This window comes from Eutrigla gurnardus (genome assembly GCF_963514095.1).
Source record: "Eutrigla gurnardus genome assembly, chromosome: 6".
Taxonomy (NCBI): Eukaryota; Metazoa; Chordata; class Actinopteri; order Perciformes; family Triglidae; genus Eutrigla; species Eutrigla gurnardus.
In genome coordinates, this window is record NC_139920.1 from 22,180,311 (window position 1) to 22,207,617 (window position 27,307).

Below are 27,307 nucleotides of genomic sequence, written 5' to 3' on the forward strand. Positions count from 1 at the left end.
GACAACAATAACAAACTTAACTGTTAGTTTGTAGTTGCAATGTAGTAGATTTTGATTTTGAGCCATCTATTGTTAATATGATAACCTAGATTGACAATCAAATGTGATTGGATGTCTCTATTGTCTCTATGGATTGAGCACTAACAAATAGAGAGATTCATATTCTTAAATGGAATATATTCACATTCCTTGATATTAAAATGTAAAGTCATATTTATCCAAAAGCTATAGTGGTGTTGAAAAGAAAGTGTTGTCCTCTAAAATGTAATATTAATGAAGCATATAGTCCTAAAAAAAAAAAGGCACGAAAGACTTCATCATGCCCCAGAGCTCGAGAGCCATGTAACCATTGGAGACGTTGCGTCATCAGAGTGCGCCCAGATTCCGAGGTGGCAGATGCCTCTACGATATAATAGACAGCTTGTCGTCTACTTTCAACCGGTTTTACCTAACATACTGGTATGAAAACCACATTCATTCTTTGCGGATTGTGATCACTGATCTCTTAGCTAAATGTCGGCACAATTTAAATCGCGAATGGCCGGCTCGTTGACAGGCAAAGCAGTATTGTTTATCAGGCTAGCATCAGCTAGCTATGGCTAACTAGCTAAACGTTACACTGACAGACAAAGCTCGTTTGAGTTTTTTTTTTCTTTCTTATGATTTAGTTAACAGCCTCTTTTGTTCACTTGCATTTTTTGTTAACCCGTATTTTCAAAGTGGATGCTTAGTCATGGTAATGTTAGTCATCTAACGTGACAAATCAGCGAATACTATTGACTTCCGTTACGTTACTCTGAACGGGTTGTACATTATTTTTGGAAACGTTGGACAAACTAACGTTACCTAAACATCTGCACATTACTCATAATAAATACATTTGTATGTGTGTGTGTGTGTGTGTGTGTGTGTGTGTGTGTGTGTATATGTGTATATATATATATATATATATATATATATATATATATATATATATATATATATATATATATACATATACATATATACACTACATCTTGAACAATCCTAGTTTTTTCAAATATCAAATATGTAAACTTTGTACCTCAAGGAAGAGTTTTGAACAATTGTCGGTAAAACTAGCTATACAACTAGCTATACCACTATTGAGCGTCAGTCTTGTGTGTCCAACTCTCCTCACCAATCCCTTTTCTTCCCTCGTCTCTCAGCTGAAGAGCAGCTGCTGGGATGCCAAAGAAGCTCCAGGGCGAGAACTCCAAGGCGGCCACAGCCAGAGCCCGTAAGGCAGAGGTCAAGGCGGTGGCAGACGCCCGCAAGAAGCAACAGGATGAGGATGCTCTGTGGCAGGAAACCGACAAACACGTTCTGAAAAAGGAGCAGAGAAAGGCAAGCTAGTTTTTCCAGTGTGATGTTTTTCATTTCTTTTTTAGAAATATGTCATAGTTGTGCCAGTCACTTTTTTTTGGCTTTGAGAGTTTGCTCGTTCTGATGAAGTTTCATCACTTCTTGGATATGTGTACAGTCTGCAGTGTTTCCCCATATATGCCACTCACGATGTTCATATTTGCATGCATGGCTTCCCGTCAGGCGCACACATGTGGAGCCACTGACAATCGCAGGAACAGCAGACTCACGACGCACACAGGCTCCCTCAAATGATGATTGATGTATTTGGATATTTGGTTATTTTGGGGCAGTTTAAACATTTTATTTTGGTCTGATGGAATGGTGCACCGCCACCATGCCTGTAACATATAACCTAATAACATTTAGCTGAAATGATTAAAACATACACAAGGAAGAACTACATGTAAACACAAGACAAAGAGGCTAGCACAACTGTCACATTTGTATTTGCTCAGTCTTTGAACTCAACAGGAAGCCTGCATGTGGCGTCTTACATTGCACACACACATTTGTGTGTGTTTATGTCTTTAAGTGTTAGAGACATTTGGGTGCTGTATAGAACAAAACAAAAAGAATAGAGCAAATGATGTATACGTTACATAATCAGCGATAACCCAATTACATTTACATTTAGGGCATTTAGCAAACGCTTTTGTCCAAAGCGACTTACAATAAGTACATTTGGCGAAAGAAAGAAACCACAACATATCGAGATGACCAGGAGTTGCGTTGCGTCCTTTGTGAGGAAAGTCCGAATCCTGCGGATATTGTAGAGGGCAAATCTGCAGGATCGGGCCACAGCAGTGATGTTGGGGGTGCAGGATAGTTGGTCATCGAGGATTACACCCAGGTTCCTCACAGTTGACGAAGGCAATACTGTGATGTCCTCGACAGTGACCGACAGGTCCATGCGAGGGCAGTCTTTCCCCGGGATGAAGAGGAGTTTGGTTTTATGCAGGTTAAGCTTGAGGTGATGCGCAGTTGTCCAGACGGAGATGTCAGCCAGACATTCCGAGTTGCGAGTTGCAATGTGAGTGTCGGAGGTTGGGGGCAAAGAGAGGAACAGCTGGGTTTCCCCATGTATATTTTGTGCAATGTAATGGCTCTGGAGCAACATAAATCATATACTTGCTTCAAAGCTAGGGGACAATATTTTATTGTACTGGACCTACTGTAGCTATCACTGACTTTACATGGTAGACAGTCTTATAGAAACTTTACTTATACTTTCTTTTTAAACCTCACAGTATTCATATTACAGAATGCTGTAAGTATTTTGTTGTTCATTTTGTAGTAAGTAGGCATGTTTCATAATACATATAGTGGCCAAACATTTTTTTTTTAAGCACAGAAGTCTGACTAAACTCTTTTTGGCCTTTTGCAGGATGACAAGGAGAAGAAGAGGCTCGAGGCTCTGGAGAGGAAAAAGGAAAACCAACGCCTTCTGGATGAGGAGGCTTCCACCATCAAAGGCAAATCCCTGAAGGAGGTTGGACCTGGAGGAAAAATGACTCGTGCCCAAATCGAGGATGTGCTTCAGAATGAGCTAGAAGAGCAGAAGCCAATCGGTAATATTCTGGTTTAAGATGACTACAGAAGTCTGCTGGTTAGAATGAGAAGCTGGAGATGCAATCCAGCAGCATATTCATGTTTTGGGGGCATCAAATCAGTAAATTCTCTTCATCATCAAATACAATTTCTTCCCACAGAAAAAAGCCACCTGGAGACTCCGCTGGAGGAGAACGTGAACAGAATTATCCCTGATGAAGGAATCATGGAAGCCAGAACAATAGAAGATGCCATCTCTCTGCTCAGGTATGATTTGTACTGTGTGTGTGTGTGTGTGACATGCTGTTGTTCTTGTGATTCCTCTGATTTTGATTTGAGCTCCGTTTCTTAGTGCCTATAAAACAACTTGACGACGTTTATACACAAACCATCATGACACCCTTTCTTCTGGTCTCTAGCACCGAGCCTGAGGATGTGGACCGCCACCCGGAGCGGAGGATGAAAGCAGCGTTCGCTGCCTTTGAGGAGGCCAACATGCCTCGCCTAAAACAAGAGAACCCCAACTTGAGGCTGGCGCAGCTGAAGCAGATGTTGAAGAAGGAGTGGATGAAGTCACCAGAGAACCCCCTGAACCAACGCTTTGCCAACTACAACACAAAGTGAATGCACTCCCCCCCCCCCCCCCCCCCCCCTTATAACGCCATCTAAAACAAAAAACTGTCTGCCTGTGCATACAGGGGACTTCCAATGAAAAAATGTAATAATTTCATTTAAAATGAGTGTTGCTGATGAGAACTTCACCACTTCCTGTGCAGAAACAAACAGTCTCTCCAAATCCAGATGACACGGCTTGGTTGTTACATTCACTGGTCCCAAGGTGATCATCATACCCGTGCACGTAGCTTCTAATGTGGCACATCAGCATCCATGACATATTTTTCTAGCATTTCTGTGGAAGTGGGAAGCCAAATGTTTTGAGCATAACTTATTAAAGTTCACCACTCAATCATCAACATCTGCTGTTGCTTTTAAATGCGAGACATTTCCTTTTTTTGTTATTAGGAGGCACATTTCAATCGAGTCTCACACTTGAGACATCAAAGCATTTATTTTTTTGCTGTTGTGCATTGATTCAAAAATGAAGATGGCCTTATATAGTTCAAACTTAACACCTTTCAAGGAGAAGGATGACTATAAATAATAATATAGTATATAATATTATATACCGTTTCCTTACATTAATCTAAAATACCTGCATTTTAAGTGTTCCCACAACTAGGAATTGTTCATTGACTTATTAGCCTTGTGAATGTCTAATATTATAGTAAGCTGATGTAGTCTAGTGTTTTAAGCTGTAGTGCTTGGGAGGGTTTGCTGAAAAACCCAAATGTGACACTTCATTCAATGCCCGAGTTAGAAATGAATGCCAAATCTTGCCAGAAGCCTGCTATATAGACACTTTTACCAGTTAAAGAAACTCAATGCCTTTTAACTCAACTGCAGAGAGAGAGAGAGAGCTAATGTTTACAAGGCAACAAAAATATTATTACAGTATATACCGGTAGTATTAATTCCTCATCAGGTTTACACAAAACAAATATGGCTCTATAAAGTTGAAAAGTCTTATCCTCAGCATCCCCAGGCCTCAAACTGTAGCTGCATTCCTTCCATGCTCTGGAGACCGCACCTTTGGATGTGGATCCTGAAGAAACTGGACTCCCTGTAAAACCTGATTGGCCTACGGATAGCGCCTCATGCTACAAGAAGTAACAAGGACACTAAAAGTACTCGCAACTAGAGAAGAAACAGACAGGAAGGTGGAGTAGAGAGCAACTGTCTGTGGTTACAGCATGCAAAACCTTCCCTCTTTAAGGGCTTTGCACCTGTTTTCACTATCATTTGCACCAAAGCAGTTGATTTTGATCACTTGTGCTTCCTAAATGGAAACATTGATCTACTTATCTCTAACTTTTTTGAGCAGTGTCAATACAAACGGAGACTTAGATTTCTCTGTTACTCCTAACATCAAAACAATCGGCTTAAATTAAGTTTAATTGCAACAATAACATTTTTATGTAGGATTTTGATCAGACACAGCCGTGTGTCTCTCATGCCATGGCTATTTATTTTTGAATTTGCTTTTGCATTCAGTTACATGTCCAGCAAAGGTGTCTGTTAGTGCTGCTGTCGGTCACAAAGGTTTTTCTCCAGCACAGCAACATTCACATACTGAGCTGCTGAGGCAGCAAGCTGGAGGCTTTGTAGGTTTGTCTGACGCCAGATGGAGAGACAGAAAGCAGAAAATGAAAACTGAGTATTTAGCGGACTCAAATGTAAGTAATATATACAGGTAAAACCAGATAACAAAAAAAGTGTCTGCTGTGTTTGGGACTCGTGGTTTGACCACATAATACGGCTCTTCCTCAGGCTTGAAAAGCAAAGGGAAATATCTTTTAAATGCTTGATTCAAATATTATTTATTTAGGAACTGATCAATAAATGCAATTAAGTTCCTGTGGAGAGCTTGTCCTTAAAAAAAAAAAAGAAATCACATTTACAACGTATTACCTTTGAAACAAAAAACATTAGAAAATACAACACTGCAGCTGACTGAATCAAGGTTTTGTGGTATTTCTTTAATCCATCTTTTCATCAAATGATTATTGTGTTGTTCATGTTGTTACATTTATTAGGACACATCTGATATCTGAGGGAGACTTTGCACTCGCTGGCTTGATTCATTCAGAACCAGGTTTCCAAAAAGGTCACTTTTGTCTGGCCGGGCTGTTGTGGCGGAGGAGATAAGAGCCCCCGCCGAGGCCTTTGAACCACACAGCTTCAATGACGAGTGCAACTAACGTTTCATTTTCCTTTTTTTGCATTGAAAGCGACTTCCTTTTCTTCCCCCATGGCAACCACACCAGTCCACTCCCAACTGATGAGGATTTCTTTGAGCTTGTTTGTGTGATGTTCCGCTTCCACACTGGTCTGATGTTACAAGGTTTTTTTGTTTGTCTGCGTCCTAACCTGTTGCTCCATCCTCCTACTTACTCCCCGTCTATTTGCATGACAACCCTTTACCAAGCCAGCTGCTGCCGCTGCTGTCGCTGCCCCTTTCTTTCTTTCTTCATGTTGAATTCTAATGATTACTTTCAAAGGAAAGCGTCTCCAAAGCTCCTTTATCAAGTGTTCACACTGGGAGGAGGCAAGCCACTGTCCAGCACCCACTCAGGCTGCTCTTCTTGCTCTTCTTCTTCTTCTGAACACTTGTGTTCTGGAGGCAGCAGCATTTCCTGTTAGTATCCTGCTTTTTTCAAGTTTGGAACAATATGGCACATGGAAGGTAAGGATCACACATTGTAGTGATGATTTCTTCATATATATATATATATTTATTTATTTATTTATATTATTTTTATTTGATATATTTTATGTATATACATATATTATATATAATATATTATTAAAGCACATTAAAATGAACTCTTACAGTATTATGTGTACTCTCATTCCTCAAGCTAATTTTTTTTAGCATGATTAGTTTTTTTGGGGGGCTGAGCTTAAGGAGTTAAACATAGTACCCCTCATGTATGTCTCACCAGGATGACATCTGTGAGAATAAAAGGATAAATATGACAATGTTCAAAAATGATCTCAGTTTCTGAGCCTTTTTTGCATTTTTTTTTTGCAGGAAAAATGACAAAATAGTAAATAACACAAAAATAACATCCACCTATAAAACTTTTATATATATTAATTTAAGACTTGACACAATAACCCTCTGGTAAGTAATAATAAATAAATAGTTCTAAATTATTTATTTTTTTCCTCCAAAATAATGATTGAACCTGGTGAGTGGTAATTATCTGAGATTTCATGCCAGCAGAGGGGGGTCCCATCTGCTTTTGACAGAATGTTTCACATTCATAACCAGCTGAACACACACTTTGAGATTAAACAAAGCGTTGTTATTATTACTGATGATTCTGCCTTGAATAAAGTGCGGTTGCCTGTGAAAACAACATTTTCAAAGGTCGTCGGGGTTAATAAAAATGTGTGCACATGTTAGACATTTCTATGTTGCATTGTGGGATCCCTCTGCAGCTGCAGGCTTTATACCTCATGCTCAGATTAAGGCTATGTTTATGTAAAAAAAAAATGTCATCCTAATCTTTCTCATCTTCCCTCTTTATCTCCAGTTAAAAATGTAACTGTGTGTGATCTCATTTCAGCACTGCAGAGATGCCATGAGGTTGATTCTGGTTAAACCCACCAATGCAACACGATGTCTTGACTCAACAGGTGAAGTCTTCCGCGATGGAGACCGTTGCACCTCGGGAGGGCCGTCGCCTCCGACAAAACCCCCCGAGGGGACGCGTGATCAATGCTCGGGTTCCTCCGTGGAAGCATCTTCTCCACAAGAGACGACAAGTCTGTGCTGCATTTCGTCCTCGCCTCCCGAAAGATCGAATGGAATCTGTCCGCCGAGAGACTCGGTCCAGATGTTGCCAGCGAAAACCCCAAACCTGACCTTATCCCAGCTGAGCGATGAAGATTGGCTGCTGCTTTGTGGTCAGGTTAGCGGCGTGGGAGATGATTCAGCCTTAGAGGACAGAGCGGGGACCAGTGTGAGACCACCACACCACGCTGATAGATGTGGTTGTTCCTGCCCTGATGCACACCAACCTCCAGAGGCTTCTGGTTTTCATGCTCGAGCCAGAGAGGGCATCATCCAGCAAGACTGTCTCTACCGAGTTTCAAACAAGACAAGCCTTTCATCTTCTCCACACGTCCAGCCGTCTTCTCAAAGCACTCGAGCTCTGACCACTTGCCAGGTTTTACCACAGCAAAAAAAACAAAGGGAACTTCCGAAACCTACAACGAACCATCCGCAGGATAACTTCACGATCCAGTGCGGTGACCGAGAAGGTCAGAAGGAGCTATCGCAGTCTTGCAATCACTTTAAAATCAAAGACAGCTGCCAAGCAACTTTATTCAACATTCCCCTGAACGCCATCGAGCATGTTGAGACGAATCAGAAGTTCCACCAGCACCCCGTCCCGGCAGACCTCAGCTGGAGAGAGCTTTTCGGCAAAGAGCCACTGTTGGTTCGGCAACGTCAAAAGCAAGACTCCGACTGCTCGATCGCCGGCGATCAGACCTGCAAGTCGGCCGGAGACCCCTCCATCGTCCTCAAGTGTCGTCATCTCCCTCACATCCCTTTTACCAGCAGTCCGCGGGTTCAGAGGTCATCCACTCCGGCCAGTAACACCAGTATTCAGTCCTTTTCCACCAGCCATCAGAGATCACCTGACAACCAGGATTTAGTGGCAGAGAGAGCTAGACAGCGACCAAATCAGGTACATGGATTTTCTTAATGCTATTGCTTCCTGATCTGGTGTGGTGGGAAAACTATCCTATGGAAACCTTGGGCAACTTTGTCAAATGTTTTTATTGTAACACACATGGTAGAAAAATAATTCGCACTGAGCAATGAAATTCTTAACACAGTGACCTCAAATAAAAAATACAATGGAAGAGAATTCAAATATACACTTAAAACTAAAGGTTTACATGTAAAGAAAAAATAACTAAACAAAATAACTAATTAGTTATAGTGAATTACATGCCCCGTGCTGACTGTCTTACTTTCTTTTTTTTTTTACAGACAGAGTCTCAGCATCTCATTGAGTCTAGACTCCTGAAACACATTACTCCATCTTCCTCCACCTTAGAAACCAGTGATTTAGTCAACGGAGACGCGGTGCGACCCCTGAGCAGCCATGGCACTCTACGATCCAGTCTTGCGGCTCTCCTCCCGGGCCAACAGCCTCTTCAGCTTCTCCACAGTGCCACCTTGGAGGACGCCTTCTCTAAGGTCATTAGAGAAGACTCCATCAAGGCCAACAGTGAGAGCCTGGCCAGAGAGAATGGCAGGGTACCACAGAAGAAGAGCAAGGACATCAGCTATCGGCTGGGTCAGAGGAAAGCACTCTTTGGGAAGCGCAAACAGCTGAGCGACTACGCGTTGATCTGTGGGATGTTTGGCATCATCGTCATGGTGATAGAGACGGAGATGTCGAGGGGGTTTTACAGCAAGGTACCGTAGTCCTCTTTGGACTCGCTTTATTCATGAAGTATAACCGGTAAAAAGGGTTAGGTCTGTTTGTAGAGATGCACTGATACTGATGATCAGATATTGGCCAGATACTGACTCAGATAGCTGGATCAGGTAATGGGCTGATCTGGTATTACATTGTTCTATGTTTCTGTTTCCATTATTTATAGGACTCCATATATTCATATGTACTGAAAGGCCTAATCAGCCTTTCTACTGCTATTCTTCTTGGACTCATTGTGATGTACCATGCAAGGGAAATCCAGGTAAATCCTTAAAGAAATACTTCACGGTATGCAGTCATTTTCACTGTTATCAAGAATCATCTCAATTGCAGCAATGAAACCTATTGTCCCAAACTAATATATTTATCAGTAATACCCCTCTGCGTTTGAGGTCAGTTACGTGGTTTAATTATGCAGAATTCAGCATCCGAACTGATCTCTCTGCAGCTCTTCTTGGTGGACAACGGAGCAGACGATTGGAGAATTGCAATGACCTTTGAGCGGATTCTCTTCGTCGCCTTAGAGCTCCTCATCTGTGCCATCCATCCGATCCCGGGCCAGTACGTGTTCACCTGGACCGCCCGACTGGCCTTCAGCTACAAGGCATCGGTGGCGGACGCCGACATCGACGTCATCCTCTCGGTGCCGATGTTCCTGCGCCTCTACCTGATCGGCCGGGTCATGCTGCTCCACAGCAAGCTGTTCACGGACGCCTCCTCTTGCAGCATCGGCGCACTCAACAAGATCAGCTTCGACACTCGCTTTGTGATGAAGACCTTGATGACCATCTGCCCCGGCACAGTTCTGCTGGTCTTCAGCGTGTCCTGTTGGATCATCGCAGCATGGACTGTGCGTGTTTGTGAGAGGTATCTGCCCGAAAACTTTTGAACTTCTCACTCTTCCTTTTGCTGCCTTCAGTAACCAAACAGTGGTGAAATATTGTATTATACTTGGGTATTCCCATTTTCTGCACCTTGATACATCTACCCCCACTACATCCAAGAGGCAAATATTGTACTTTTTGGTACAATTCCATTTTAGTTACTATTACCATTACTGCACTGTGGTATTGTTCAGTTCAGTTTATTTATTTCGAACCCCATGGCAAGTAATTATATAAACAATGATACATAAAATAAAAAATAAAAATAAAAATTAAAAATTAAAAAAAACAATCAAAATATCAGTATTGTTACTTTTACTGAAGTAAAAGCTCTGAGTACTTTTTTTCATCATTGGTCATCAATTACATCACTTCACTACTATGTTACTTTTGCATGTCACTCAAATGATGGATATTATTTCGAGAAAGTAAAATCAGTGAGAGTCTACTTGTAAACCATCTAACTCTTTTTTAACTTTTTTGGATTTGCGTCCAGGTTTGTAATTTTTTGTATTTGTGATTTTATTTATTTAAATGGGGAAAGTGCACAATAAAACATTATATAAAACAGGGAGAGATGCATCGCACCAGGTTTTTAGCAAACTTGCTATTTTCGACCTGTAGTCCCCGGGCAGGTTGCTGGAACAATACATTATTAACAATATAACACTATAAATACAAAAAGCCTACATCATAACATTTTACAAATATCATCAATCTCCATCCACCTAAAAAACAAACTTTGTACAAATTTACAGCAATAAATAGTCATTCCCTCCCCTGTCCCACCTCCTGCATTTAAAGCTATGTTTCATGTCTCCAGGTATCACGATGCCCAGGAGGTGACCAGCACCTTCCTGGGAGCGATGTGGCTGATCTCCATCACCTTCCTGTCCATCGGCTACGGCGACATGGTCCCTCACACCTACTGTGGGAAGGGCGTTTGCCTGCTGACAGGAATCATGGTGAGATTTATAAATAAATAAATTTGTAAACTAATGCAAATTATATGACGCAAGAATCATGTAAATTTAATGTAAGTTTACACTTGACTTTTATACATGATTTGATTTTATCTTTATTTTCCTCGAATACAAAGTACAATATTTACATGTCATAAAATACTTCATACAAAAAAGAAATCAATAAAATAATTCAAGTTTGAGGAGGAAGCTAAGCTTTTCGTGTCCTGCCCCTTCTTTACATTATCACGCTTATTTTACATGAAGCTCATTTATCGGTGTGAAATAGTCATTATCCAAATCTGAATATGAGATATAGGCCTACATCCAACACAAAATAATAACAAAATAAAAATATCAGACCTCTAGATTACTTTAAATCTCCAACTCCATTCCTTTATATTTGTCCATTAATAACTGTTCATAACTGCGTTTAAATGTTTTTATGTTTCAACTACAATGATTATTACAGTTGCATGGTTAAGAGTTGTATTGTTATTATTTTATCCTTCATTAATTCAGCTTTTAATTGATTTTACTTTCATAACTATTTCCCTTGCTTTACATGATAGTAATATTCTGTCACTAACGACGGTGCTTTTCTCCACAGGGAGCCGGCTGTACAGCGTTAGTGGTTGCCGTGGTTGCAAGGAAGTCAGAACTCACCAGAGCTGAGAAGCACGTCCATAACTTCATGATGGACACTCAGCTCTACAAAAAGGTCCAATCTGCTGCACATTATTTTTTTAATATTTTACATTAAAAGTTCAGCCTGAAGAGTGATAAATGTTTTACTTTTTTGGACCATATTGTGTCAGTTTGTGTTTTTGTTTTTAGTTTTAGACAAACAAAAATTATGCGATGCAATAGACCAAAACCAAAACAAACCATCATACAAACATTACTGACTGGAAACAATTAATGAATTCCCCTCTTCTGCCATTTCATAATTGATATTCTATCTTCCTCAGGTAAAAAACACAGCAGCCAATGTGTTAAGGGAGACGTGGCTCATCTACAAAAACACCAAGCTGGTCAAGAAGATCGACCATGCCAGAGTACGCCACCATCAGCGTAAATTCCTGCAAGCCATCCACCAGTAGGTATCAGTACGTCATCACCCAGGATTGCAGGGTGAAGACAACCGGAAAAGTCCTTACAGTTTGCTGTCATGTTTATTGTATTTATTAAGATTATGACTTGTTAGCAAGACAAACTGCATGCTGCATTTATTTTTATTCAGCACCAAAGTGACTTTGGTTCTGATTACAGACTGCGAAGAGTCAAAATGGAGCAAAGGAAACTAACTGATCAGGCCAATACAGTTGCGGACCTTGCCAAGGTTTGCATTTACGATATCCTTGTATGTACTTGCAGAGTTTGAGACATTACATAAAGATAATTTTAACCATTTTTGAGATGTTTTTTTAAAGGCATTACATACTGGAAGTCAATGATGGTCTGATATGCACCTCATACAAGTGTGATGACGAAACTTGAAATCTCCAATGCACTACAAACATATTTGCATATTCATAGATTCTGTTTCAATGAGAGAGAACTTAAATGCACAATTTATTATAATCCCATTAATTTGATGTCCTGGAAAACAGTATCTTTAGACATTACTGATGTAATTTCATTGACTACTGTATCATAAGAAACTGCACTCAAATGCGGCTCACATGTCCCCCTAACAAATTTCTGTTATTTCTCTGTTGATCAGTGAAAATCATGCCTTTATTTTACAAAACGTTCTCTTTCTTGATCTGATTGATAAATATTGTGAATAATCTGTTTGTAAAAGATATATGTATAGAGAGGGCTTTCCTCGAGGTCTCCTAAAATCTCCTCCCTGTTGCTCTCCAGACTCAGAACATGATGTATGATCTGGTGTTGGAGCTCCAGCATCGCAGCGAGGAGCTGGACAGGAGGATCGTCGCTCTGGAAGAAAAACTGGACTCCATCCTTCTCAGCGTGCAGTCGCTGCCCGTTGTGCTTTCTCAAGCAATAACAAAGCTACAAAAGGATTTCCTGGATGACTTGGCCTGTCGTGTCCACTTCCTGTCATCCTCCCTGAGCTCCGAATGCTGTTCAGTCCCTGCCAGGCAGCTCTGTCAGGGACCCACCACGCCAGAGACGCCATACAGCTCATAGGCCCAACTCACTGGTTTCCTCTTTAGTCCTTTTTTTTCATGCTGAGAAGGATTTTCTCAACATGTGCACTATTTCTTTCTTTTTTTTCCTTTTTTAAAAAAAAAGTTGCACACTGCTACCGGTCATTCAGTTACACACAGTCACCCCTGGGAGTCTCAGCTATACAGCCTCATACTGAGCAGCTCCAATGAGAAGGGAAGTGCCTCAGTGAGGGTATTCTACAGGAAAGGAAGAGCATTATTCCCTGATTTCCTCATGCTCAAAGTTAGTTTGAGTTATCACCTGCAAATTGACACGTCTCTAGAGCCTGTTTTGTTTAAAATGTTACTCCAGAGATAATATGAAGATGAGTTGTAAGCCTTGTGGAGAATTAGAATCTTACTGCCATTGTAGATTTGTAGATTTATTTATTCATTTATTTTAAATTGGGACAATATATATAAATGTACATTTACATGTAAATACATGAGATTACAGCCAGGTGGCTAATTCTAATCTCTAGTCCCATTGGCAGGTTGGTGCTCAACACATTAAGAATATAAAAAAAACAAGACAAGAAACAAGAAATTGTCAATACAATCTGTGATTTAAACACTTACTACAATACTTATTGAGCTAATTAACAAATTACAATTCAACGAAGAAAACCCATGAATTCACAACCCTTTTCTGGATTAGACTTTCTTGTTTTTTGCTCACCAATCAACTTTCTTGCAATATACATGAATCATTCTTCAGGTCGTGGTAAACTTGGAAAAGGTTATTGAAATTATAATGGATAAATTATAGTTTGATTACTAATTGATTGCTTTCTCAGAAATGGGCTTGTCGCTGACTGGTTCCTATGCCGGGCTGGCTGTGAAAATTATGAGAAATGATCTAAGAGTGGTTCTTTTCCGGTTCCATTAGTGTTTTCTGCAGTTTTAGATGAAAGTGACTAGTCATAGAGAAAATGTTTTCTGTTGTTTATGATTATTTTCAAAGCAGTAATGGTCTTTGAGTAAAGCTGAGATAGAAAGAAAACAATGCAGTCTGGATACCCAGACTTGAGAAAGGTATCCCTGAAGGTATAACATTCATTTAACACTGAAACTTGCCTCACCTGAATATTCTTATTCATTTTATGTTGTACCTCTTGGTTTGCTTGTTTTTTTTTCTGTGTATTTTTATGTTGTAAACTTAAAAATCTTAAGAAGAGTGGACTCGAAATACAGTTAATCTGTATTTAATAAATTGAGAACATTATTATTATTATAATTATTGAAATCTTCCTTTTGTGTTTCACCGGCCTACAAACCATGAATAACGTTTGTAGCAGCCACACAGCATTTTATTTTAGACTTATTTCAATAGAAACTCAATAAATACTGTTGTTGGGCTCTTTGTTTTCCTTGTCAAGACTTAATGAGTAAAGAAACACTTCTCTGGGAAATGGCCTTATACAAAATAAAGGCAAATTGTATTACATTAAAAAAAAATCTCTCATACACTTGCTTATTTCCAGCCTTGTTGACTATCAGCTCCCGCCAAACATGAAGGGGAGGTATCCTAATTGCACATCATTCATTTAACTGTATTATCAAGTAAATCAGGGGGACTCAACATAAAATAAACATATTAAGACTAATCATTTGAAGAAGGAAGTTCATAGTGTAAACAAATAGAGAAGCAGTCATTCTTTAGACATGATAAACAGCTCTAACCAGTGGCGGTTGTTTACAAGAACCAGCCATCTGTCTCTCCGGGTTACCGTTTTTTTAACAGGGCCCTTCATAATCTCGCGATAAATATCCGGGGAAGGCGAGCTGCGCCCACGAGAGTGTCGTTTCGCGCGCTGAGGCGAAGCTCCAGTCACATTCCAGATGGACAGCTCTGTCGACCAATTGACCTGATTTGCTTAAAGGAAATCAACCAATGGCGAAGCCGTATTTTCGGAGCAGGGCGGGATATCAAAGTCTTGAAGAATAACTCATTGATCAATCTCCCCAACAAGGCATAGAGTTGGTCGCGCAAACCCTACACAAAAGTTTACTTGCGGAAAACGTGCGCGTTACTCCGTAAAGACCATTTCTTGTTTTCACTTGGACGCAAAAAAACAGGTACAGCAGCTTTTTATTCTCCCCTTATGCGCTAACAACTTTTACAAATTGTACTCATTGATATCTTCACTCAGTAGCTAGCTCACTACGGTTAGCTAACTTGACAAAGTCCTACCTCTTATTTCTGTTCGGCGTTTTTTTACGTTACTACACTAAACCCCTCCCCCCAGCCAGCCAAATGTATCATATTTAGCCACAGTTGTATTGTACTGTTGTGTTTTTTTGGTAACGTAAACGATACCAACTGAAAGCTCTCCCAACAATAAGTTGTAACGTGGTTTTGCTGTAACGTTCAGCATTAATGGAGGAGGGAGGGAGGGGAGGAAGGGGGGTGAAGTTGGCTAACGCGAGCTTGTTATCTTGTTGTTTATCTGCAACAAAATGTGTAACACGTGGTGAAATAACGACTAGCTTGGCTACTTTTATAGCTTACATGTGAAACAAAAACAAAATACGCTAACGCTAATTTCCGTGCTGAATTGTCTCGTATTTCCTCCTTCATCGTTTTTGAAAAAAATGATTGTTGGTGAAATGGCACATCTTTTTTTTTTTAAGGCGGGAGGACGTACGTTTTTTTTCGATATTATTACTCGTTGGTGTTCGGGTTTATTTGGAGACGAGTCGAACAACAGCTCAGCTGAGATCGCAGAAGTAAAAAAAAAAAAAAAAAAAAGGCGAGCAGCCCATCGAGCTAGCAGCTAACCCATTCAGTAGGGGCACAGCGTGGTGTATGTGGGGAAATGAACGTTTTTTTGTATTGCAATAATCGATTTGCCCAAATACATACGTGGTAGTGTTTCGGTGTGTTTTATTGTCAAGCGAGCGAAGGCACATTGTTTGCTAGCGCTCTCCCTCCCGTCCGGATGTGCTTGCTTTTAAAAAGAACTGGGAGTGGCCTGCTGCTCAGTTTCCCGCACTGTATTTAAATCTGCTTGTTCCCTCCCTTTCTGATTATTCTGTTGGAAGTAATACATCCACAATACAATGACCCAAGGACTGCTATAATCTGCTGAGTAAACATTAATTCTTTTACAGAGATTAATTTGATTTATACCACAAAAAACTCACCCTATTTAAATTGTAATTATCAAGAATTTCATGCTTTGACAATACCCACACAGTGCTTTTAAAAAAACAAAAAAAACCCAGCAATTGATGGTGTTAAAACACTGACCTTTTGTGTGGGTTGGAGGATTAAAAATAAAATAAATATGTGCAAGGTCAGTGTGAACATAGGCTTGGTCGTCAGTTGCAGGTTCATAATTAGTGACTTTTTCTTCCCCATAATATTAATACAGAAGTTTATGAATTGCTTTTAGCAGGGCACATACAAATCCATACACATCAAATATATACACATCAAAAGAGCGAGAGAAATGATGAGCTAAAAAGATAGTAGAAAGACCATAAAATAAAATAAATACAATTAAAAATATCGGGTTACAAGGAAATGTCTTTGACATGGTTCACATGCAGAAACAAAAATGCAGGTAAAGTAATGGAACCGTGCACAATAGGCAAGGCAACTTTATTTGTATAGCACATTTCATATACAAGGCAGACTCAAAGTGCTTCACATAAAAACATGCCATACAATAAAATTAGAAGAAAAAAATAGAATTAAAAGAAAATAAAGGCAATATTAAAATGCATTACAGAAAGACAAGAATAAAAACATATTGACACACAATATTACACAATGATTAATGACAATGATTAAGAAGTAAGCATTTTGAATTAAAGTGGTTAAAAAAAAAAAAAACTTCGGACACTTCTTAAGGGTATATCTGTATTCAGATACTGAATGCAAGTAATCGTGAATTGATGTTAAAATCTCAACAATAATTGTGGGTGTCAATAATCATATGCAATATATGCAGTTAGCACACTAAATTGATCCTTTTTGTTGCATAACAACTGCTGTTTCTTGTAGAAGAAAATGGCAAACCAATAGTTAGAATTGATGCACAGACCACGTCTTATCAAACAATCCATAGTGATGTGCCATACAGTGTTATTTATCAGGCTTGATCTATACATTTGTACTTATGTATTATTTTGTTGAAAAGAGTAGTTTTTCAGTGCATGTAGCTGTGGGGGAAAATGTCTCTCCATCAATAGCATGGGCAACAAACTGATCGGCTTCTGATATCTGCTTGAGTCGAAGCTGATTGCTTATTGGGTCATGCTTTGACTGTTTACACAGGGCAGCTGCAATGTGGATTCAAGTGCGCACAATGGATGGGAAGGAAACCCACCGGGTGGATTCCCTGTCCAAACTCACCAAGGTGGATGACCTGCGTCTCAAAATCTCAGAACTCTTCAAGGTGGAGCCAGAGATGCAGAGGCTGTTCTATCGCGGCAAGCAGGTGGGGCAGCATTGTTAAACCCTTATTTCGGAGCTGTGCCTTTGATGGTATTTCACTTTGAAAATGTTACTTGGCATTTAAAAACCTGTCTGTGTAGGATATGATTTATGCTAAAACAACTAACAAAACATAAAATCCATTGAATACAAACCATGTATTAAATTAAAAGCATATGATGAACAGGAATCTAAATTCCCTATTTAAAAAGTAGCTCTCATGAGTGTGCAGACACCAACAGGGAAAATTAGTGTGACAGATAAAATAGGCTGCCCTTTCCCCTTTTTAACCATATGTATTTTTTCTTACACATCAGATGGAAGACGGCCATACCATATTCGACTACAACGTGGGACTAAACGACATAGTGCAGCTGCTTGTCAGGCAGAAGGTGACAGCCGTGGATGTCGTCAAAAGCAAAGACAAAGAAGCCGAGCTTTCAGACTCAGATTCTGGTTGTGGCTCAACCCAGAGTGAGTCTGACAAGAGCTCAACTCACGGTGAGGTAGAGGGACAGACCGCCGGCACCTCAGCCCAGATCAAAGACCCAGAGCTCGTCGATCCAGGGTTCGGATTTTACAAGGTGTGTTTTTAAAAGCTGAAGATTGAAGTGGGTGTTTTTTATGTTACATTTGCTTTGAGGGGTAGGAGGAAATCAAATATTTCGGCGAACAGCTGTTAGTGTGTGCAACATGCCTTCAGCTCAGGTTGGGAAGAGGTCATCAAGCCTGGTCAAATGACATTTTGAACCAATTAGATCAACCACTAGTGTGGAACTAATGGAGCCGGACTGAGTTTCAGACATTTCGCCATACATTTTTGGTTTCTTTTCAAACGGTGGTTTCTCTCTTACAACAACCATTGTTAACCTCCAGATTGTGTTTTTCTCACAAAGAAATACGTATCACTCCAGATTAAGTCGTGCCCACAGTTGTGTAGGCCGCTTTTGTATTAAGACGGTTGGCATAAGTAAATGAGTATACTGCTCGATGCACTAATTTTCCTTGGAATGTCTTGATAACCGTTCATTTGATTGACTTCAGGCTAGGGAGATGTACTGGTTAGGAAGGAAGTTCTGTGTCACGTGTGAGCTTGTGTGATCTACAGGACATTTATTTTGTAGTGCGTTATGTACACCCTATGCAGTATATCTACCCCCCCATTAATCTATTACACCACCAAACTGCATGCCAGCCAGGGTACAGCTTGCTCTGAGACGCTCGAAACAGGTTTTGAAATTGGCACACACCGAATCGCAATCAGTCCGTGGAAAAGGTCAGGCGTCCTACGGAGACTAGCGGCGCTTCTGGAATGCTTCTGAAACCCCCTACTGCCCATCTGATGGAACGTGTTGAAAGTTAGCTCCGTCTTGTATCGGCAGATTGCATTTGCAAACCAATTTTTAAAAGTCAACCAGAGTGTGTAGTCTATTGTCTGAGAGTGTTGTATGTTGTTGGGGACAGATAATTACAAATCGATAACCATAAGAGAGTAAATATTCTGTTTACTATAGATGCACCGATACTGATATTGCATATGTGTCTGATACGGACTGAATAATAATAATAATAATCGTGTGTCTATGACAACAGTAATAATATAATTATTTAATCAACTCTGTTGAATCCAGTAGTTTGCCACCTCCTGTAAACACCTGAATCTACAAATGCAGATGATTTGGTTAAAGTGCAGGTTGCGTTGCTGGAATATTTGAGTCGGTCTCCTTTTCTTCACCCAAATTTAATTTTTGTGTAGACATTGTGAAAATGACTTTTGGTAACATTTAATGAGATTTTGTGGGTTGTTGGATGCCTGAAAACAATTACTACAATCTCTGAAGAGCTTACTAACTTACTTTTCTGTCACTCTTTAAGATCAACGAGCTGGTGGATGCCAGAGACTTGAACATGGGGGCATGGTTCGAGGCCCAGATCGTGAATGTTACCAAGACGACACAGACCCCTAAAGAGGAGGCCGCTGAGGCACAGCCAGCTGAGGAGGAGATACTTTACCATGTTAAATACGAAGAGTAAGATTCTTTTAATTATTTTATTTCTCTGATCGTATTTTCCACATATTAATAATATTTGGGATGTTTTTGTTTAACTCAAACCATGTTAAACCCACCATTAACCCAAGATTCTCCAACTATCTGAGTTTTTCCATAAGACTGCGGGTGTATTTCAGCTGATAAGACATGACCATGACTGGTAGCAGTCTCGTATCTCTTGGGGTGTGGACGTTTCTTCAGCATGCGTGAAAATTAGCCATGGAGGAACAACCTTAAAACATTTGGAATAACTAACTTAATCAGACTGACACATATATTGTAATTTATTCCCATGCGTGCTGCCCAGAATAACAACAATGACCAGCTCATCTGCTGACCGCACATAGCTAAACCGCTAATAATAACAGAGGCCGCATTGACTTGCATTATGATTTGTTGAAGTTCGACTCTGGTAAAAATCAGTAGTGGTGAAGGTATTATAATGTTGTTGTGCCTTTCATGTCATCTAGAGATGACTTGGCTATGATTTCAATTCAGAATTGATGTATCGTTTGATCGGCTCTAATGGCTGATCCGAAGATGTAACCATTTAGATCCAATTTCACTTTATTGGGAACGAATTTCAGCCAACAGAAAAAATAATGCAACACAAGTCATTTAAACTGGATGGATATGTTTGAGTCAGAAGAGCACCAGAGTAAAAGGAAAGCCTCTATATCTTTCTGAGCTCAACTGCATGTTACACTATAGAGACGACCTCTGGTGGTGCGTGCTGTGCACTACAACACATGACATCAACACAGCAAAAATTAAAATTTGGGATTTCTAAATTACCTGGATTACCATAATTCCACCCAAGACTAGTCTGGAGCATTGTCGTTAGTTATAATTCTTGGAAAGAAAATCGCAATGGGCCCAAAACAATTCTCTAAAAAGCGCATAACTAAACATCATAACTCAAATAAGCCATAGACTTGATTAAAATAGTGGTGGATTGTATTGACTAGCTAACATACACTCCTAAAGATTAAACTAACAATTAAAACACAATGTACGTATTAAGTTCATGTAAAGATTCACGTTAATCTTCATGGAATGACCTGCATTTGTCATGAATTTCAGATTCAGAGTCTTTAACATTTACTAGACAGTCTAATGGCATCTTAAAATTGACATTTAAGTAAAATCGAACTTTTCATGATTGTTTAACCTTTAATTTATGTATCCCTGAAATTTGCCCTTCCTGAAAGGGTTCCTTTTTGAATGTTGTAGTTTTTTTTTTTTTTTTTTTAAATGCTGCACCAGCACTTAGTAGGAAGCACCTGCAACGGTGTGTGGCTTGCCCTCCAAACTGCAAACTGACATGGTATCACATTTTACTATCATAGTTACCCGGAGAACGGGGAGATTCCGTTGCTTGTCAAGGATGTTCGCCCGCGGGCCCGCACAGTATACCAGTGGCACCAACTGGAGCAGGGAATGGTTGTCATGGTCAACTTCAACCCAGACGACCCCAAGGAGCGCGGCTACTGGTACGACGCTGAGATCCAGAGGAAGAGGGAGACGCGCACTGTGCGGGAGATCTACGCCAAAATTATCCTCGGGTAAGGACTCGGTTGCATGTAAAGCTTTTGTTGTAGCAGATGGAGTCAGAGGAACTGCCACAAGTGAAATATTGGAGTAAATATCTGCCTGACTTGTTGGGATGACGGGTGATCATCTTATCTTATATCAAAGTTTGTTGGGCTTTTAAATGCCACAGTAGCAGGTGGGAACATGTTCATTTCCTGCCGCGGTATCAAAAAAGTTTCCTTAAAGCTACTATACTCTAACATTTTAACATACAGATGTGTTTTTGGTTGTGTCGTTTCCTGTTTTTGACAGTCGAGTCTCTCTGTTTGCAGTGATGCTGGTGACTCTCTTAATGATTGCCGGATCATGTTTCTAACTGAAATCTATAAAATCGAGGAGCCTGGTTCTCTGGGTGAGACCCCAGCTGGATCTGAGAGTCCACTTAAAAGTAAGTTTAAAGAAAAGGAACATTTAAATTGTAAAGATATGACGGCAGCTATTCACTTGAGGATTTTCTAAATATAAATTAATTTGTACATGTGAAACGTGCCCAATGTCATTGGAAAATACTGTTATCATAAATGGAATATATGATCTGATGAAATGTTTGTATTCTCCAGGATCAAATGGACCAGAGTGCAAGCACTGTAAGGATGATCTGAAGAAAAACTGTCAGTGGTGTAACTGTCATATCTGCGGCATCAAGCAGGATCCTGACAAACAGCTGCTGTGTGACGAGTGTGACATGGCCTATCACATTTACTGCCTGAACCCTCCGCTCACCTCCATCCCTGAAGACGAGGACTGGTCAGTAGGCTCATATGCAGAACTCCACCATTCACATTCATACATTCACATAACCTGACATTTAAAGTTGGTCAACTGTGTTTGTGAAGAGATTTCGAATGCACTCAATACTGGCCTAAATGATGCCGTTACTTCAAGTCAAGAACTGAGTGTGTTTAACTGTTTATATAATACACAATCTACTCATTGCAAATGCTGCAATGAGTGCTCTAAGAACTTCCAATACATCAAACTTTATTTTGAGCCGTTTTGTGCAGCTGTGGATTAGTTGAGGCAAGTGTTGGTGTTGTTTTTTGCTGAATCAAAACCCTGACGTTTTACTTCACATCTCAGGTATTGCCCAGGTTGCCGTAATGATGCCAGTGAGGTTGTGTTGGCCGGAGAAAAGCTGAAAGAGAGCAAGAAGAAATCTAAGATGGCTTCGGCCAGCTCATCCAGCCAGAGGGACTGGGGCAAGGTGGGTGTTGATGCATGCAAAACGTATATTTATTCTTTTTAGATATTTAAAATTGCCTTTATTCAATACAATTTAAAATTATTTATACATTTATTCTTCCCCTTCCAGGGAATGGCCTGTGTTGGTCGAACCAAGCAGTGCACCATCGTCCCTTCCAACCACCACGGCCCGATCCCTGGCGTCCCCGTCGGCTCTCTGTGGAAGTTCAGAGTGCTGGTCAGTCCAAGCAACTGAAGAATTTATTTAAAGCTGTTTAATTGTTGCAACAGTATATTTTTTCCAGTGGCCACATATAATTTTTAAAATGATTTGGCTTTTCTAGGTCAGTGAATCTGGCGTCCACAGGCCTCACGTAGCTGGCATTCACGGCAGGAGCAATGATGGTGCCTACTCTCTGGTCCTGGCAGGAGGATATGAGGATGATGTGGTATGCTTTTTTTAAATTTCTTGTCAAATAAAGGGGCTTAAGTAGGAATGCTATAAAACCAATATGTTTCTATTAACCTAAAATCTGCTGCCAAACCTTTTTGTGGTCTTTAATATGTGATGCTTCTTGTGTCAATGTAGGACGATGGTAACGAGTTCACGTACACTGGCTCTGGGGGGCGAGATCTTTCTGGAAACAAAAGGACTGCTGAGCAATCTTGTGATCAGACACTTACCCACATGAACCGGTATGACACTAAATTACATGTTTTAACTTTTATTTTTATTGGCATAACTTCTGTATTTTCATTTTTATTTTGCATATCTAAATTGTTTGCTCTGGTTCTCTATGTAGTGCGGTGGCTCTCAACTGCAACGTCCCCGTCAACGCCAAAAATGGAGCCGAGGCCAAGAACTGGAGGGAAGGCAGACCGGTTCGTGTTGTGCGCAGCTGTAAGGGTCGGAAGCACAGTAAATACTGCCCCGAGGAAGGAAACAGATATGATGGCATATATAAGGTATGATGGAACAGTGGACAGGTTTCTGTATGTCCTTTTTTTGGTGTTATCAAACTGGCTCATGCATATGATAATTAATCATATGTAAGACTGTAAATCATCTGGTTTGGCAATTCCCTAATTTTATTCATAAATGAATGATTCAAGATTTGGTATGCCTCACCAGAATTGAATTACTAGAAAGCCCAACAACTACCTCTCGTTTGAATAATTATCTTGTGACTCATTAAATCTGTATTTTTTTACTTTGTCATTGACTTCCTCCAGGTGGTGAAGTACTGGCCAGCAAAGGGCAAATCTGGTTTCTTGGTCTGGCGGTATCTGCTGAGGCGTGATGATGATGAGCCGGCACCATGGACCAGAGATGGCAAGGAACGCATCAAAAAGCTGGGTCTCACCATGCAGGTATGGGCTGATCATTCACACTACATTACACCTAGTGTTTTTTTTTTGTTTTGTACACCAAAAGTCCCAATGAGTTTGGAATGTATACGTAATGTGTGGTGATTCGATCAGTTCCCAATTCAATTAGATTCACGAAGCAATACTCTTATACAATTCTGACTGAATGTAAACTAAAATACATTTCCTATTATTATATATGGAAGCATGAAAAGTGCTTTACAGATTTGTGTTAAGTTTACAGATAATTGTTATATCTGAAATAAAACAATGTCTTTGTTTGACAAGTAGATACTGAACTCTATTTAATTTCATTATAAAATGTGTAGATAAAATGTATATTAACCTGCTAAAACACGAATGCAAATGCTGGCTCTGCTTTTGAGCTGATTTCTAGCAGTAGCATGACTTACATTAAAATGGGCTCCATCTTGTTCCAGTATCCTGCTGGCTATCAGAAAGAGAAAGAGAACAAAAATGAAGTGGAGGAAGAGGCAGCGACACCCAGCAAAGCAAAAAGGAAGAGAAAATCTCAGGGCAGTGGTAAGTCCTCTGGGTGTTTTTAAACTTTTTTTTTTAAGGATGTAATTGCAACTTCATATCATTTTTATAAAATTCTGAAGCAGCTGAAAATAAAAGTGATTTTCAAACTGTTTTTTTAATTTTATTTCTGTCAGATTCCTCAAAGACCTCACCAGGGAAAACTCCTAAGAAAATAAAGGTAGAAGTGTACAAGCTTACCCAGGAGCAGAAATCCATCATCAAGAACGACAAGCTAAACAAGAAGCTGTGGGATGAAGCCATGGGGTCATTGTCACTTGGACCGGTGAGTGGTGTTGTGAAGTCTGCAGCAGCGTTTTTAAATACTTAAGCTTATGTTTGTGTCCGTTTGTCTTGCATATGGGTGCTGTGAGAATATGCAAGGTTGCATTGAGAAAATATTGATCGACTAAGGTTCTTTGCTATTTCAATGAGGAAATGATTCTGAAGAGTAATATTGCTGCGTCAACGCTTTATCTCTCAATACTTATGAGATTGCAGGTGGCGGTCGGTCAGTACAAATAAACAACTGAGAACTGCTTTAAAATCTCCTGATAGTTGTACAGCAGTTGGTAAACTTGCTTCACATGTCCGTTTTTCTTTTCTGCAGAAATTCTTGAACAAAGTTGAAGAAGTTTTCCTCTGCATTTGCTGCCAAGAAGTGGTCTATCAGCCCATCACCACAGAGTGCCAACACAACGTGTGCAGGGTAAGAAAACTATCATTTCCCAAAGTTTTTGGGATTCAGACAATTAATTGCACGTGCAAAAAAGGAGTCTTATACAGTATCTCTGCAGCTTTAAGTAGATACGCTTTCAGCTTGTAGATACTAAGGATGTCGCATGAACTGATACTTGGGTACCAAGAAACTAAGATCCGAAAGGATGCAGTCACCCAAATATTGTAGTATGAGGTGAAGGTACATTGATAACCTTCTCATAATTAGTTCTAATATCAGGTTTTTGGAAGAAACCTGAATATTCCAGTTGTTGAAAATCCTATTTATAGCAATATAAAATGGATATTAGATATGTGAATACAAAAATAAAAAAAGGTATAGTGCCTGAAAGTAAAAGCTGCTGTTTCTTTTATCTCAGGAATGCCTTCAACGGTCCTTCAGAGCAGATGTGTACACCTGTCCGGCCTGCAGGCATGACATGGGCAAAAACTACTCCATGACCATCAACAAATCCCTGCAAGATATTCTAAATCAGTTTTTCCCAGGGTACAGCAGTGGGCGATGATCATTGGTACCGCCTACTCGGCCCTCCAAGGAAACGCAACTTTAACTGTAAGGGGAATTTTCAGTAGAGGCAATAAAGAATCAGTTTCTCTTAATATATTTTTATGATTATAAAACTACAATTTCTGTGGACTTCAATGCTACCGTTTTTCACCTTGGATCTGCCATGATTGTGTAGTTAAAGATAAATGGAAAATTCCTTTTGTAACTGTACTGTTACTAAGTTAATACTTTACACCGTGATTTTAACCGTTTCATTTTTGTTCCATTAACTAATGCTAATGTTATCCATATTATAAAATGTTCTAACTAAATCCCTCCATGTTTAGCACTCCTTAAGAGAATGTTAAGTCCAAAGTGGTTTTAGCCGTTTTGCTCAACTTGTTTGGACAAGGTTGTTATTGGAATCTGGATCTTACCTGGTCTGCCGTTAAGTTTGGCTGTGGTTGTTTCGTCATTTTGGTGCATTTTAAAAATCTGATTATCTGATCGTGTAGTTGGGTGTTTTTACAAGATTTAAATTCACATCTCATCTGGAAACCTCTGTCATGAGTCTACTGTAGCTATGCAGTTGTCTGTATGTGACCTCTTCTTTTGCTTATAACCCTTTCACACCGGACACTGTGCTCGCCACTCAGTCGAGCCGTTGGAAATAATGCGTTTCGGAGTGCTGTGGTTCCGTTGCTGTGTTCTATGTGAACGGCCCAAAAATGGACACACTGTTAATATAATATAGTCTCGACAGATTTCCAGGCCAAATGTGACAATTTCCGTTTGCCCTCACACAATCCGATGATTAGAATTGCAACATTACAAGTGAACAAAGCTGCTCCATAAAATGTAGATGGTGTCGGATACAAAGGTACAAACTCAAACCGTTTATTTTTTTTTTGTCTTTCTGCTCTTAAGCAGCAGTCTGAGAAGCTGTCTTTTCAGTGTTGTCAAACATGGCTGGATTTTCTAACTTGTGTATTAGTTCCTTTTAAATATTTTCAGTCATATTATACATTTTATGACGTGAGAGATTTGCTTTAAAAGTTACTATCGATTTGATGCAACCTTGAAAGCTAAACAGGCCATTATATATATACTGTGGTGAAAATTCCCCCCTGTTTTTAAGAAGGTTTGCTTTGATAAAATCCAAAGAAACAAAAAGAGCTTAATCAAGAGTGTAATGTATGACTCCCATCTATCTAGATCTTTAGACACTGTCCCTGAAACGTATACCTAATTGAGCCTAGAATCTTTATTTGTATCTTTTGCTAAAAATTAAAATTTGTACTTGTTCTATCTTTTATAATCTATTACTGCCATCCTTTTTTGGGGGTTAAATTTTTATGTCTCTAGTTAGTGGGTAGTGGTCATCTGTAATACCTGACCTCATTTAAAAAACAAATGCTTGCATCAAGATGAAATGTTTAGGAAATTTCACACACTGCTTCTGAAATTTTATATTGAATCAACTAAATTATCTGAATTTATTTACCACTTTTTGCTGTTGACATTGTCATTGAATATTTGGTGTTGAATTTCAATAGCAGTGTGTGATTTTTTTCATTCTTTTTTTTTTTTTTTTAAACATCTGCGTGCCAGCACTTTGAGTTTTGATGGAGAGACAAAGATTTGCATAGACTGGGAAATGTATATTTTCTGAAATTGTATAATTTTTTAGTCAATTTTTTTTAGTTTTGATATGTAGTTTTAGAATTGCTTGCACATGTTTGGTGCAGAAATTTGTCAATACATTTTCAGTGTTATTCAATAAAAAAGTAAAAAAAAAAAAAAAAAAGTATTTTGTGTGTGTGGGTTTTTTTATACTTAAAAATGTACTTTTTTATAATCATGA

General features: G+C 39.5%; 3 protein-coding genes across 3 annotated transcripts; all 3 read left to right on the top strand.

The window, feature by feature from the left end:
* The first annotated feature begins 356 nt into the window (after positions 1–356).
* ccdc124 (coiled-coil domain containing 124) lies at positions 357–3,908 on the top strand. The gene is made up of 5 exons (XM_084011403.1): positions 357–459; positions 1,188–1,365; positions 2,771–2,954; positions 3,096–3,201; positions 3,354–3,908. Exons 2-5 carry the CDS (start codon positions 1,207–1,209, stop codon positions 3,556–3,558), a joined length of 654 nt encoding a protein of 217 aa, XP_083867529.1. The 5' UTR covers positions 357–459; positions 1,188–1,206; the 3' UTR covers positions 3,559–3,908.
* Positions 3,909–7,077: 3,169 nt separating this feature from the next.
* Positions 7,078–13,308, top strand: kcnn1b (potassium intermediate/small conductance calcium-activated channel, subfamily N, member 1b). The gene is made up of 9 exons (XM_084011390.1): positions 7,078–8,255; positions 8,564–8,995; positions 9,184–9,279; positions 9,466–9,884; positions 10,725–10,866; positions 11,474–11,584; positions 11,835–11,962; positions 12,136–12,205; positions 12,733–13,308. Exons 1-9 carry the CDS (start codon positions 7,143–7,145, stop codon positions 13,018–13,020), a joined length of 2,799 nt encoding a protein of 932 aa, XP_083867516.1. The 5' UTR covers positions 7,078–7,142; the 3' UTR covers positions 13,021–13,308.
* A 1,682-nt stretch (positions 13,309–14,990) lies between these two features.
* Positions 14,991–27,250, top strand: uhrf1 (ubiquitin-like with PHD and ring finger domains 1). Its single transcript, XM_084011391.1, has 17 exons — positions 14,991–15,119; positions 17,326–17,488; positions 17,802–18,068; positions 19,360–19,514; positions 20,885–21,100; positions 21,401–21,516; positions 21,689–21,875; positions 22,209–22,332; positions 22,441–22,548; positions 22,655–22,759; positions 22,900–23,006; positions 23,114–23,276; positions 23,544–23,681; positions 24,119–24,221; positions 24,356–24,504; positions 24,829–24,927; positions 25,316–27,250. Exons 2-17 carry the CDS (start codon positions 17,336–17,338, stop codon positions 25,460–25,462), a joined length of 2,337 nt encoding a protein of 778 aa, XP_083867517.1. The 5' UTR covers positions 14,991–15,119; positions 17,326–17,335; the 3' UTR covers positions 25,463–27,250.
* The last annotated feature ends 57 nt before the right edge of the window (positions 27,251–27,307 follow it).